Source organism: Carassius carassius, chromosome 37, assembly GCF_963082965.1.
Source record: "Carassius carassius chromosome 37, fCarCar2.1, whole genome shotgun sequence".
In the NCBI taxonomy this organism is placed as follows: Eukaryota; Metazoa; Chordata; class Actinopteri; order Cypriniformes; family Cyprinidae; genus Carassius; species Carassius carassius.
In genome coordinates this window covers 9432291-9447930 of record NC_081791.1, presented here as the reverse complement: position 1 = coordinate 9447930, position 15640 = coordinate 9432291, and the positions used below count along the sequence as shown (strand labels likewise).

The following is a 15640-nucleotide window of genomic DNA, read 5'->3' as shown; positions in this document are numbered from 1 at the left end:
AATTACTGCTTTTTCTACTATTAATAATAATAATAAATATTAATTAACTACTCTCTAGGTATTGGCATGAGATAGAGCTTCAAAATGCCACATTTTTAAATGTTTTAAATATTAAGAAACAAGCAGTTTAAAAATGTATGATTCCTGGGTGAATTCCTGCTCATTTTCCTTCAGCACCCAAACACACTTTAAAAAAAGGGTCACGTTCAAACTCTGCAGCGTTATCACAAATTCAGCTTGTTTTTTCGCCCATCCGACTGTTGCTGAGTTCACGTCTGAGAACATGATTAAGAAAAGTTTCACTTCAAAGTGTCTCCCTTCGCTCCCTGCGGCGGTTTAATCACTTCTCATGTATACACAAATGTAAGTGGATTTCTGATTAGACGTGGCCGGCTGCATCATCTGAGAGCGGTTTGTTTAGCCGCTCGGCAGCCATGACAGGTGGGATATATTTGCCTGGTATTTAATCTGAGATCTGGTGGGTGTGAAGTGCTGTACGTGTGTGTTGCAGCGAGAGCACTTCTGTGGAGTGTTGTTGAGAGTGTTCTGATTCAGATGTGATACAGCTGTGAACGAGAGAGAGAGACTTCCAGAGTCTGTGTGTGTGTGTGTGTGTGTGTGTGTGTGCGCGCTGGACTAATTTCTGTCACTGCAGGGTGACTTTGGCACATAATTACCCTGTCAGACATCATGTTCATGTTCTGGGTCAAAACATTAGGTTTTTGTGATATGTGTTCATCTTTCAGACATGCATTCACAGTTTTGGGTCTGTATTACTACAGTCTCTCTTATTATAATTTTTTTCTCTCCCTCTGCATCAGCCAGCTGACACAGAGGTAGATAACACTACTTGAGAGCAGATAAGAAATGGAAGTGGAGTTTTTGGACTGATGCTCCAGCTGGTGCTCACTTGTAAAGTACTACTATACTTTACTTCTAAAGGAATACTTATTATGGGAATAATATAGCTACATTCTATACTATAGTGTGAAGGGAAGGGAATATTTTTTTTACATAAAAAATAAATAAATAATAATATATGTATATGTTATAGTGTAAATTTAAATTAAATGCAATTAGCTGAACTTAATAATTTTTTGCAACAATTTAAGTCTTTACCATCGCTTTTTATCAATTTAACTTCTTGAATTGTCTTCTTTCAAAAAAATAAAAATAAATAAATAAGTAAATCCTGACCCCAAACATTTGAACAGTAGTTGATATTGTTACAAAAGACTTATATTTCTTTTAACTTTTTATTCATCAAAGAGTCCTGAAAAAAATATAATATGTTCAAATATTTTTTTTTAAACACAGCTCATCTCTTTCCAACATTGATAATAAATCAACATGTTCAGCTGATTTCTGAAGGATCACGTGACACTGAAGATTGGAGCAATGATGCTAAAAATTTTTTAGCTTTGCATCACAGGAATAAATTATATTTTAAAGTATCTTATATGGAAAACTGTGATTTTATATTGTAGTAATGTTTCACAATATTGCGAATTTGACAGTATTTTTCATCAAATAAGTGCACCCTTGATTAGCATAAGAGACATCTTTAAAGAATGCATATACACAACGAACATCACCTTTTTGTTCTACAGACATACTGGTAAATAATCTCTCTCTCTCTCTCTCTCTCTCTCTCTCTCTCTCTCTCTCTCTCTCTCTCTCTCCCCCTCTCTCCCTCCCTCCCTCTCTCTCTCTCTCTCTCTCTCTCTCTCTCCCTCCCTCCCTCCCTCTCTCTCTCTCTCTCTCTCTCTCTCTCTCTCTCTCCCTCCCTCTCTCACTCTCTCTCTCTCTCTCTCTCTCTCTCTCTCTCTCCCTCCCTCCCTCTCTCTCTCTCTCTCTCTCTCTCTCTCTCTCTCTCCCTCCCTCTCCTCTCTCTCTCTCTCTCTCTCTCTCTCTCCCTCTCTCCCTCCCTCCCTCTCTCTCTCTCTCTCTCTCTCTCTCTCTCCCTCCCTCTCTCTCTCTCTCTCTCTCTCTCTCTCTCCCTCCCTCTCTCACTCTCTCTCTCTCTCTTATCTGTGAAACTGAAATTCAGGCCTGTGATGTGATTTCTTCCTAATATAGGTTTTATTTCCAGGGGAACTCAAACTGGAGCATTATTTAGGTGTGTAGTACCAGAGCGCAGATCAGACAGATGTTGGGATGACAGAACCAGGTCGTGTGCATAGAGCCGCGTTTGATCTGTCAGTCATACCGACAGAACGTCTCTCACTCTTTCCGAATCAGAGAATTGGTCATAAACTTGTAAATAATTCACATCCAATGCCGTATACACAGCTAAGATTCATCACAAACAACTTTTTTTTTACAGACAATTAATAGTCAATTTCCAAATTTATATTGTGGTTATCCTTTGAAAGAATTCAATATGATGTTATATAAACAGGATGATATATATATGGTTATCATCCTGAGATAAAAAGAAGAGTGGAAGTCTAAGATTCTTGAAAATAAGGATTTCTGTATATAAAAATAGCACTTTTTTTCTGAAGTTTGGCACTATTTTAAAGAATTTTGATATTGGCTGAATTCCAAGTTGATTTTCTTTTATATTACAGTTTTAATGAGTTTTAAGAATTATTTCTTAAGGCAGATTCCACAATGATTACGAAAAATTTTTTGAGATACTTCCATTCATATTAAAGGCATTATAGAGGCTAGACTGAGAGATTGAAATCTGAATTAGCTGGCATGAGAAACACCCTGAGGGAGATGGAGGCCACTGACCCAGAAACCTTGTCTCTCTACAGCAGCTTTACCCTTTGACCTGACTGATCCGTCCATGAAACACAGCCCAAATACCGTTCACTCAACCTCTCAGCACTGTCGCTTTATATATCAGAGGAGAGAGAACAGGTTAAATCTGCAGCACTTTGTACCACTTCACCAGAGGGGAGAAAGAAACTCAGAAGAGGAAGGCCTGAAACAGAGGGTCCTGGCTTTAAGACTTTGACTTTTAAATAGCTTATGTTTTTTAATGACCATAATTAGCGTGATATCAAGTGTTGCACTGGATCTGAGCTGAGAGTGGTCGGATCTCAGGTGCAGAGCCGCTCTTCGTCTGAGATGCCCGGAGCAAGAATTCATTTTGAATTTATTACATTTGGGTTACATCTGTCTCATGATCGCAGAGTAAGAGTGCTCTTAAACAAAGGATTTATTATTTATAGCTGAATAATAAATAGCCTGTTCTGCTGTGTGATTTAGTCTGTATGGAACAAGGGAAAATGTACAGTAAGCCAGTTATTATCACAATAGAAAATGATCAGAGCCCTGAGCAATGCATGTTTATAAAATGAATATTTTCTTTTAATTTTTTTTAAAGAAATCAGTTTTATTGAGCAAGGATGTATTACATTGATTATCAAAGTAATTTATTTTTAATGTTACAAAACTTTTTTATTTCAAATAAATGCTGTTGTTTTAAACTTTATATCAATCAAAGAATCCTGAGAATTTGTATCACTGTTTCCACAAAAATAATAAGTAACAAAACTGTTTTTAACGACAATAATAATAATCAGAAATGTTTCTTGAGCAGCATATCAGAATGATTTCTGAAGATCATGTGAGACTGAAGACTGAAGTAATGATGTTGAAAATTTTACTTTGATTACAGGAATAAATTACATTTAAAAACATATTCAAATAGAAAACACTTATTTAAAATGTAAAAATATAACTGAAAAATACACAGGTCCCAGGCACTCAAAAAGAATTCAGGTGGAGAAGGTAAACGTTAAGAAGCCTTTATTGTGGTATGGCCAATATCAAAATTAAAATGCCGACATGTTTCGACCGCAATGGTCTTCCTCAGGGCAAAAATCGTTTTCGATGTAAAAATATAACTGTTTTATTACTGGCTTAAAATGACTTCCACAGCCTTTAGCCTACACATGGCAACCTGGAGCAACAGATTCAAGATTAATATAACATACTAGCAGTCTGGTTTATGACATTTCCTCTGATGCAGTTGGTATATCACAACTCCTTCAGTGTAATAGATGCTGATTGGAGGTCTGAATTGCAATGCAATTGTGTGTCTCACCTGCAATGTGGCGTTTAGTTTGATCACAACCTCTCACAGGCCTCATAGACATAGACATAGTCATTTAGGCATTACATTTTTTTTCAGTATCCATTTCTCTCTCTCTCTCTCTTTCTCTCATATAGATATATATCTCTTTCTAGTTCATATGCAGACACACAGCATTTTTTTTTTCTTTTCAGGGTAGGTGCATGTGGGCAGTCCGCCCAATAACAGATTAATTGGTTTGGAATAGTGCCACTCTCTGGGACTTGGGTTTGCCCTCTTGTGTGTTTTCATACAGAGCTGTGCCATCTGCCTCTGTGGCACTGCCATACCCATCAATATGCCCGTCATTCACACACAAACACACACACACACACACACCCATCCCCTGTTCACTTGGCACAGGACTTTGTTAAACTCTCTCTAACGTCTCTTTGAGTAATGCATTATTGGCCATGTGTTTCTCATAATGAATGGTTTATTAGATGTGCCTGCTATTCCTGCTGCACACACTTATGGTTAGGGATTTCAACAAACCCCTAATGCTGAGTATTAAACTTTGGTGAGTAACTAATCCCACACATGAATGATGCATCAAACCTTTTTCATTTGCATATACATTTACATTTATTCATTTAGTGGATGTTTTTACTGAAAATAACATCACAAGCAATTCTTAACTTGTTGTACAATATATAATAAACTTGTGGAAACATAATCTCCTTCGTAGGGGTTGGGTCTCTGAACTTGGGCCAGTAGGCAACGCTCTAGTAATTACCCAAAACACATAACAACACCCTGGCGACCACCCACATCACACCTAGAATCACAGGATATTTTTGTCCAGGCAATCACAGAAATACAAAAAAATCTAGCTACAGAATAATGATGTACTGACGTAAGGTGAAGACATGAGTCGAAAGGGAAATGTGAAATGGTGTGCTCTTGGTGCTGTCTGTCTCTGTCGATACACTGACGTGTTTGTGTTTGTCTCCTCAGCTGCTGGGTTTCGTCTACGCCTGCTACGTCATCAGTGTCATCACAGAGGAGGAGGACAGCTGTGAGTATCTTCTCTTATCTCCTATCGTGCCCGTCCGTCTGGTTGGCAATAGTTCTGCTGGTGTGGAGGGCTGATGTCTATCTGCTCAGGTCAAAATGTGTGTGTGTTTGCGTGTGTGAGATATGAGAAAAATAAAAGTCTGTCCAAACAACACATTCTTTCCCCTGTTTATGTGTCTAAAACAGACACTTATTACTCAACTCAGTTTGTAAAATTGTGTTTTTGTAAGTGTGTTAAACCAGCTCCATATAGTAAACTTGCTCTGTAGTGCACCTGGTACAGCGTTGCCTTTGAGACTTGCGAGTCCTGTGAAACACTAGTTACTGTATAATGAAAAAGCTGAAAGACTTGAAGAAGCAAACTAAAATGGCATGTTTGCAACAGCACATGTGTTTTTATATTAAGTTTGCTGTTTTTTTGTTGTTGTTTTTTTACATTATCAGTTAGGTTTAAGGTAAGGTTTATTGTAGGTGGTACGTTATATTCAAATGTCATAGAGACGTGATTAACATTTTAGTGGCACTGGACATTTCATTTAAAAACCGCTGTGATGCATACAACAACCAGCAGAATAAAATTGCCAGATTCATCAGAGAGAAAGCACTTTTGGCGCCACTCACTCATGAATGCATGCCATGAAACATGCAAGAAGCAACCTAGTATTATTTTTCAGAAATATCACCCCAGGCACATTTTTTTCCAGTGAAGCCTGGGTTGTGTGTTAGTGTGGGAAATTTCTGTGTCTGTGTATAACACTCTTGGAAGATTCCAGTAGCAGCAGATATTGGAGTTTGCCAGATAAATCTGATAAACAACCAGATTAGAGTTTGCCAGGTGAAGAAAGTGCATTCCAGTGTTGTACAGATACTGTTAGCAGAGATAGGTGTGCTCTTTTCTTTGGAGCTCTTACTTCTTTGGAATTTTGTTCCTTCACATCAGTTTTCAAAATATTGTTCACAGTGCATATACACAGCAATTATTTGCTCTTGGCAGAATAGAAGTGGGAGAGGACCAGAGTGAAGCCCAGGGGATGAGAGATAATGCACTGCCATGTTTGTAAGGGCCAAACACCAGCCCTCAGCTGACTATTAATGTTTTCCCCTCTTCCGAATAAGTAGGCAATACCGTTCTTTCATTTACCACCGCTGAACATTCCCTGGAGGAATGTGTCTCCTGGATAAGAAGGATTAGATTGCAGACAGTTGGTGAACTTTCTGTTCTTGTTTGCTTTTGTTTTCCAGTGACCTTTGAGCATCATCACTCATCAAGAACAGGCGGTTTGTCTTTTTGTATTTTATCATGCACATGTGCTCGGGTGAACTCTGTATGTGTGCTCTGTACAAATTTACAAACATCAAAGTGATTAAAAGTACACGGAGGAAAGTTTTATTGCTCTGAGGTTGCTTCATAGCCCAGGAGATTTAAAGAGCGCATGAAATCAAAATGTCCATTTGGTGGCTTTCATGCCTGTTAGTTTTGAGGACATCTGTATGCTAGTTCACTGCTAAAAGTTGGCAAAATAAACTTTTAACACATTGAAGCATTTGGAAATGATAAAGTTTCTCTTCTAGACTGAAGATATATAAAGACACGGTCTTAAATTTTTGTCCAATTAAATGCTCTCTAGAATGACAGAAAGCACCCTTAAACTGATCAGGAATAGCAGGTAGCAAAACGTAGTCGCGCTAATGAAAATTTGGAAAAGTAATTTACAGTAGCTACATTTTCAGTACTTGTTTATTAAAGGGATAATTCACCCCCCAAAAAATACTCTCATTAATTGTTAATTGTTTTGCAGCCCATACAGCAAACTAGACTGCGCTGTGCTAAAATGTTAAATCTCTCACATATGAAGTTTTGGGAAGTCTGATTCATTTTAGTGAATTGATTTGTTCATTGTTGGTTCATATAAATCATTTGATTCAAAAGAAGTGAAAATCTTTTAGTGTATAAAGAATAACATTAATTCTATTACAATAAGTGTACAGCATAATATTATGTTAAATGCTACTCTTCGCCATTTTTTTTTTTTTTTTTATAATTATAGTTTCAACAAGTTATGATAATATTTTTTAAGCAGTAGTTGAGACGCTTTACATTGCCAAGTTGCCATTTCACAGCTTCCCAAGCATTATTTGGGTGTGAAGGCAATGACTGGAAAGTGATAGAAAGAATCTTGTGTGGTTCTTCTGCAGTTCTGTGGCTTAAATTGCAGACCTTCAAAGCACCAACTTCACCTCAGATGCTGTACTTCTCCTAAAATATGTATTTTAGGTATCTAAGGGAGATGATTGTTGACATGACTAAGTTCAAATTTGCAGGCTAACACACTTTTTCCTTTCCTCATGCTACATTGCCATTGGACATACAGAGATGAGTGTGTGTGTGTGTGTAAGCAGCCCAGTGAGTCTGTTTTCTATCATGCAAAGCTGTGTGTGTTTCATTTACACACTCATTTGAAGTGGAGGATTTAATTTTCTCGCCTCTGAAGTTTCTCTCTCTCTGTCTGTCTGTCTCTCTCTCTCTCTCTCTCTCTCTCTCTCTCTCTCTCTCTCTCTACAGGTGATTTGAATAATAATGTATCAGGCTTCATTTTTCTCCATGGATTCTTCTTCTGCCTTGTCCACCCTTCCTTCTCATCTCACTCGCTCTTTCTTTCTGTTTTAACTGACTTGCGTCCATAATTAGTTTTGTAGTCGCAGTCCCACTGTTGTCGCTGGCTCATTAAAAGCAGCAGCAGCAGTCACTTTGCTGCGGTGTGAATCTAATCTAATCACAGTCCTACTGCCAGCTCTAGGGATGCGTGGGCTCTTGAGTACTGATCTAAGCCCGGATCCTCTCTCAGACCTGCCTTTACCAAAAGAAAACACAAACCTGGCTTCACATCAGAGCAGGAACAGGAGAGAGAGTATGTGTGTGGGACCTCGAGTGTCTGGTTGGTTATCAGTGCTGAGCAGATTCCTATGCAGGCTTTTTATGAAAGTGGGTCAAAATAGTGTAGAGCTGAATGTTAGCATGTGCGCTTCCCCAATGTATGTGTGTGACATAATGCAGGGTATAGAGAGAGACAAGTAAAAGTGGAGGAGAGAGACAGGGGCATCAGAGAGACACAGACACATACCGTATAGAGTCACAGAGAATTGTTTATGTGAATTCAAGTTGTTTCATTTGTGTGAGATGTATGTGTTTTCTACCTGTAATGCAATGCCAAGCTAACACGGTTTAAACTCCTACTATACACTGTAATATATATTAAATTAAATTAATGCATCTGGCAGACACTCTTATCCAAAGCGACTTACAGTGCAGTCAGGTTAACATTTTCTACCTAACATGTGTTCCCTGGGAATCGAACCCACAACCCTGCGCTCCTAACACAATGCTCTTTCTTTTGCAAAGAAAATTAAGCAGCATAAGTGTTTTCAACATTGATGATAATAAATGTTTCTTAAGCAGCAAATCATCATATCAGAATGATTTCTGAAGAATCATGTGACACTGAAGACTGGAGTAAAAACATAAACACTGTGTTTAATGTAACAATTTTCATGGTATACATTATAAACTTGTGTTGCCTGAATTCACAAATAGTATTTAAATGGTTAATTTGAGTTTTTTGTGATTTAATGTTTCATATCGTTTTATACAAACTAGTTTTAATAAATAAGTGTTTCTTAGTTTTGTTTATATCTTAATTTGGGTTTCAAAGATTAACCAACGCCTTATGAGATTGGAAAGACATGAACACGCTGACAGAACTTCATTTATGGGTGAACCAACCCTTCAAACAAGTCTTAAAGTATGAAGTACGTGTGAAGTTTTCCATTTGCTCACATTAGTAGGAATAACTTCTGCCTTCCCAGCATTCCTCGCACAGCAGCCGCTCATGGTCTCTGGAGCTCCACGGATCCTGCAGACACTAATGACACATTTTGAGCTCAAAGCCTGTCGTTTGTGATAAACAAACCAGTCCTGCTATTTTCCAACCTGCTGTATGTTTAATGTGTGTAAACATGGAGGTGAAATTGCTCTTGAGATTGCCGTCTGTTGCGGTTTTATGGATTTGTGCTTTCACAGCTAAAACACATGTTCAGTTACAGCAGATCCCAGTTCACCTACTATGCAAGTATGCACTAGAATGCATGCTTATAAAAGTGCCTTTGATAACTGAGCCATCTTATTAGTGTATAGTATAATTTTTTTTTTGTATGGACAAGAATGGCCATTTGTGTTCACAACAGAAAGTTAGTCACTTGAGATCAGAATGAATAAAGTTGAATACAAGATGAAAATTGTAATTTATGAGTAAACAATCTCTTTAACTCACAAGCTTCATAGTGCAATATCTTATTTATAAATATATCATATTTCAAAACTCCCAGCAGAAATCATACACGATTTGGACACATTGGCACACTATATTCAACATGCTGTGCTTTGGGGCTCATACTAATCTCACATACTTATTTATATTTACAATAGGTGCTATTGGAATTGGGACGCAGGGGTGATCTCTCCCTCTTTTTTTGCTGTATTTAAGTTAGGAATGAGAGAGTGTGTGTCTGTATTCTCTGTGTCGAGTCTAGCACTGAATGCAGCCAGACATCTGATAATGAAAATCACTCATTCAGAAACCTGTTATTCATTCCTCTGTCTCTCTCTCTGTGTGTGTGTGTGTGTGTGTGTGTGTGAGAGAGAGAGAGGGAGGAAAAAACTTAATGTACTTTAATTTTAGTCAAACTTAGATGAATGTGTGTGTGTAAGAGTTATATTATTTTACATTTCATATGTACACACAGTTCATTGTTAATAATTGTCGGATTTGTGTAATGTGAAGTGTCTCAGTATATTCCAGCGTTAATTTTCACATTTCAGTCATGCATTATGTCTGTTAGTGGTTTTTACATAGCGATTATCATTTCATGTTTCATTTGTTCTCTTCATGGCTCATTGTCCTGTTTCATTTCTTTAATTCTTTAATTTCATCTTTTGTTTGGTTTTCAGTTGATTTTATTGGTGGATTTGAGCCATTCCCTCTCTACCATGTCAATGAGAAACCATCTCATCTTCTGTTAAAGCCTGTGCCTCAGTAAGTACCTGTGTGTGTGTGTGTGTGTGTGTGTGTGTGCTCTTGTTTTTGTGACATATCAGGTATAATGACATGGGTATGACACAGGTATTACAAGGAGAGGGTGACTTATGAGGACATAACCCATGTCCCCATTTTCAAAACACTTATAAATCATACAGAATGAGTTTTTTTAAGAAAGTAAAGATGCACAAAGTTTCCAGTGAGGGTTAGGGTTAGGTGTAGGGTTAGTGAAGGGCGATAGAATATACAGTTTCTACAGTATAAAAACCATTACGCCTATGGGATGTCCCCACTTTTCACAAAATGTGTGTGTGTGTGTGTGTGTGTGGGGGGGGGGGGGGAAATGCAGTTAATGTACCACATGTGCACAAAATCTGGCGAAACCTCCTATTGAGGACATTTAATCAGTTTGAAAATTGTTTCATAAATGATGTAAAATATGTAAGGAATAATTGACAATGGGCTGTTGAGTTATTAATTTTGTGGCAAAAACAAAGAAATAATTAGTTTGCTTTATGTGTTGCTTTATTTGCTTGGTCAGTGTTGTTGTGGGATTTGGTCATTTTGCTGTTTTAGGTCATAAAGGATCTTTGAAATAACCGAAATCATTTTGGCAAAGTGAAGTGAAATCAAGATCCAATCCTTGAAGCTAATTGCACACCTCAGAACATCCGTCAGCCAATCAGATTCAAGCACTCATGTAGTATAAAAGTATTACAAATTAAAATAATTATAGTAATTATTCAGAGTTTTTAATTAGTAGGTTTAATTTACAGCTGTAATAAAACCAATTTAGGCGTCTATTTTATGTCCCTATTTAAAAGTAAAATGTGTGCATGAATGTGAATCCTATCTGTGTGTGCGAGTTAAGTAAAATAGATCCTCTTATACTTGTCCCTGCTTGCCCCTTATCTGAAGCATTAATTAAAGTTTGTTTTCTTTTAATTAGTGTAAGTTCTTAATTAGTTCATTCATTAAGCTTCTGAACTCGTCCAGTGAGGGATTAGTCAAACAGTGGGAAGCTCAATCGAACACTAAAGGAGCTTTTATATCAGCTAGGACATATAAATGTTTGTTAGTTTAACATGGAGAAAGTGCCAGTGTGTTGATATGCTTCCAGCGCAGTCTCATTTTTAACATGAGACCTATGCCAGCACTTTTATTGTTTATGCACTGCAGAGGCTTTTTAAGTTCAGATCTCGTTTTAAAGGCTGGCAACCGGAAGCGGCGCAAAGTTTGTCCAACTTTCCTTGCTTTTATCATTAGTTAAGTGCCAACTAAACTATTAGCATCTTCTTGAGAATAATAGTCTGCGCTGCTTTCTGTGGCTGGATGAGCCAGGCTGCTGAAAACTAAACGGGTTATTGACGTGTAAGTGTGTCCGGCCATTCAACTTACTAGAAAAGTTTTGTTCAGAATAACTTATATTTGTGATTTAGTTTCAATAATACATTAGTAGTCTTAGTAGTAGGATTAGTAGTAGGGAAGCTGTTTTAATTTGAGACTGCATGTTCTTTCATGCACTGAACATTAATAAAGAAGATCAAAGACACGTATTATATTAAAAAGATTTCTTAAAGCCTTGAACCAAACCAAACTAGCTTTAAGATGGATCATAACATCACAACATTATAAACAGGAATGAATTTCTCATCCCATGAATCACTGTGAATCATATAAGTCAGGGCTTAATGAGTTGAGAAAAGCTAATAATTGAATTAATTAAGCACTGCATTAATGTGTGAATCTGGGAATGCAGTGTACACCGTATTTACATTCAAATGAAGATTGCAATAGTAAATAACAGCGTTTCATCAGTGTTCTGTCAAAATAAAAGCTTGAGAATTGATATGATGCAGTATACGACAGAATAATCACAATAAAGTTTTTGGCCAAGTTGTATAGCCATATATGTAAATGCATAAAAATGCATATAAATACATTTAAGATACTGTAGAAGTAATCAAAAAAAAAAAAAGTTTACTTGCATGTCATTTGATCATCAGCCGATATCAGAGATCTGTGAACATGCAATGTTAAATTATTGAAATATTCGCTTTGACAAAAAGGGGGGGGGGGGGTAGTTTGGGAAATGTGTAGGGAAAAATAAACACAAGGATGCTAGGTTATCTGTGTAAATGTCTAGAGAAGAAAAAAATTATTTGCATAATTACTGTTTCATTGGGCTTTCTAAAGACTGGTTGGAAATCATGAGATTAGCCTTAATTTAGTCATTTTTATTTTTTATATTTTTTTTATTCTAAGCAAACAATCAGCCAATACAACAGTAAATAGAAAACAAAAACAAAAGAACAAACAAAAAAGCCTTTAAATAAATATATCGATAACAATGTAAATACATAAATATATTAATTAATAAATAAAATATTGTATTATTTTAAGATAGTTTTATCTTTCTCTTAAGCATTATACATACATTATACCTTTTTTTTTTTTTGCTGACTTCAGTGTCACAGTTTAGTCACTACTGAAGTCTTTGGGATTGTGTGTGTGTGTGTGTGTGTGTGTGTGTGTTCCTGTTGATTTATCAACCAGTCAGTGGGTCAGGATGTCATTTTCCTGTGGCTCCAGATTGATTCGTCACATGACAGTTATGGCTCAGGTGATTGGCTGAAAGACATTACCTCAGAACCGTGAAGTGCCCTCAAGCAGAGACAGCAACACGCGGGTCACTTGCTTCCAGGGGACCTTTCAAGCAACAGCCATTGATATTAATGTGAAAGCTTGAGGTATTATAGACCTACTTGTGCTTTACTCCAGAGAAGAAAGTTCTGACAGAGTGACAGGCCTGTTCATCTCATGTAGAGGGGGACTATAAATCCCTCTGTAAGGGACTATAAGTCGCACCTGAGTATAAGTTGCATCAGTCCAAAAACATAAAAAACATATATAAGTCGCACTGGACTATAAGTCGCATTTATTTAGAACCAAGAGAAAACATTATTGTCTCCAGCCGCGAGAGGGCGCTCTATGTTTTCAGTGGTAGACTACAGGAGCACTGAGCAGCATAGAGCGCCCTCTCGCGGCTGGAGACGGTAATATTTTCTCTTGGTTCATGTCTCTTAGTTCATTTCTCTTGGTTCATGTCAAATTAATTTTGATAAATAAGTCGCACCTGACTATAAGTTGCAGGACCAGCCAAACTATGAAAAAAAGTGCGACTTATAGTCCGGAAAATACGGTAAATGCTTTTATGACAGAAAGGGTCTTGATCTCCTTCTGCCAGCTGCAATATACCCTCGATCTTACAGTATGAGATTTATCGTGGTTTTGATGTGGGAAATTTGGATCAGTGGAGTGGTTCCTCTGAGACAGGTCCTGGCCTCATTTCAATAAGCCTTAAATTATGCAGACTCTGTAATGAGTGTGTGCAGAAGAAGCCTTTTCAATCTGTGTACATGGAGGTGCTAAACACATTATATTTGCCCCAGGGACATTTTTCATGACAGTTTAATCAGACTAGTTGCAAATGAGCAAAGTACTTGTCCTGTCTCTAGATACACAAGCGTTTCACCATCACAGGGATTTTAATAAATCAAACCAGCAGGTGTGTGTTTGTGTGTGTGTGTGTGTGTGTGTGTGTGTGTGTGTGTGCACATTCACAAGTAAATCTGAACATGTAGTACTGTAATTAGAGGTTGATTGAAAGTGGATTTTACTAATACCAATATTTAAGGTGGGAAAACAGGCCAATAAACCAACCAGATCGTTAATATGATTGTCAAAAAAATGAATGAAAACTTTCCACCTAATGTAAAATGTTGCTAAGCTTTATTACACACTTAACAAATAATCAAATTATAATTTTTCCATGAAAATCTTTTGTAATTATTAAATGAAATAAAAATATCAGATACACTAATGTGCGACGGTTCATGGGTGATAAGACCAAGGCTGCATGAATTTGAGCAAAAATACAGTAAAACAGTAATACTGTGAAATATCATTTCTATTTAAAATACCTATATATATATATATATATATAATTTTTTTTTGTTTTGTTTTGTTTTTTTTATAAAATGAAATCTCCTTTAATGAAAAGCTCAGTTTTCCGCAGCCATTACTACACTGATATCAATTCTGAAAACAGTTGTGCTGCTTAGTATTTTTGCAGAAACTGTTTATTTATTGATTTATTCATTTTATGATATTATGAATGAAACGTTTGGGATTCTTTGTGAATAAGTTCAAAAGAACAGCATTTATTTAAATCTTCAGTAACATTTTGTAATATTTTTATGGTCACCTTTGTTCAATTTAATGCATCCTTGCTGAATAGAAGTATACATTTATTTAATTATTTTAACCATATTGACCCCACGCAGTTTAAAAGTAGTGTATACATTTAAACTGAACCAAAAAAGTAACACTTAAATAACAATCTCATAATAAATCAATAAAAAACATAAAAGAATGAAGTGATACACAAAATGAATCACAGAACACTCCAAATAAAGCAAGTAACTATCAGTACCAAAGTGATCTGTTAAGCTGATATATTGGTTGGCTCTAATAACATTTCTTTATGTGTTTTTCAGGTCTTCGTAAATGAAAGTGTGTTGTGAAGAAGAGGCGCTCTGCCCATTCCTCCTCTCTGCTCCTCACTTCCCGCCTCTCCTCTGTTTAAAACGCTACCTAATCGTCCCTAAATCAGCCCTTTCTGGAGTACTGGACAAAACCCAGCTGCTCCATCAGACGCTCTGGCACATTGCTCCAGCTGCCTCATTTAGACGCTCTTACAAGTGGATGTAAAACATATCGAAACAAAAAGTCCCATTATTTTGTTGGTGTGGTGTGTGGTCCATGCGTTTGAGTTATTCAAGGAGAGTTCAGATGTTCAGGTGCAGCAGTTCCAGCTCTGTGTTGTGTGTGTGCAGGAGGGCCATTGTGTGCTGTGTACCTTCACACAGGATCTGCACAGTCAAACCGAGCAGGGAGCAGAGAGGAGGAAAACATAAAAAATACAACAAATAGACAAAGCAAGCTGGCCTCCTGTGGCAGTCAAAAATAGTAGCAAAGGAAGTGTAAAATATAAATACAAGAAACAATTAGAGCTTTTCTGAGTTGTTTTGTGTCATAGTTTGATGTACCATTCTCATAATTCACTGTAAAATTCAGTTTTAGTCTTTTTTGTTTTGCTTTAAGACTTGATTTATATGCAGTGAACCCCAAATCACTGTATTTAGACACTCAAATCACATGAAATAATGTATAATAGTTATTCAGTTGTCCGGCTGATTTGTTTTCAGATGCTTATTAATTGATTTGCATCTAATGCAATTACATTTTTAGGGTTACTGTGCATGTTGTCTGTATTTTTAATGTTAATAATCCTCATGTATTGCACAGTGTGTTTGCATCAGCCTTTAGATCGAACAGAAACTAGTTTTGGCCTTCCTCTGGTAGTCACTGGCAGTAC

The 15640-nt window shown here is 36.9% G+C and overlaps 1 protein-coding gene across 2 annotated transcripts in view; it reads left to right on the top strand.

Moving 5' to 3' along the window:
- LOC132117683 (sodium/potassium-transporting ATPase subunit beta-1-interacting protein 3-like) overlaps positions 1-15100 on the top strand; it is a 59838-nt gene extending 44738 nt beyond the window's left edge. Inside the window, exons 5-7 of one of the 2 annotated variants that reach the window (XM_059526996.1) lie at positions 5048-5108; positions 10113-10197; positions 14760-15100. In XM_059526996.1, coding sequence (XP_059382979.1) covers positions 5048-5108; positions 10113-10197; positions 14760-14769 — 156 coding nt within the window. In that variant the 3' untranslated portion in view covers positions 14770-15100. The remainder of the gene's footprint in view (positions 1-5047; positions 5109-10112; positions 10198-14759) is intronic. The other variant, XM_059526998.1, reaches the window with a different exon arrangement.
- Positions 15101-15640: the final 540 nt, after the last annotated feature.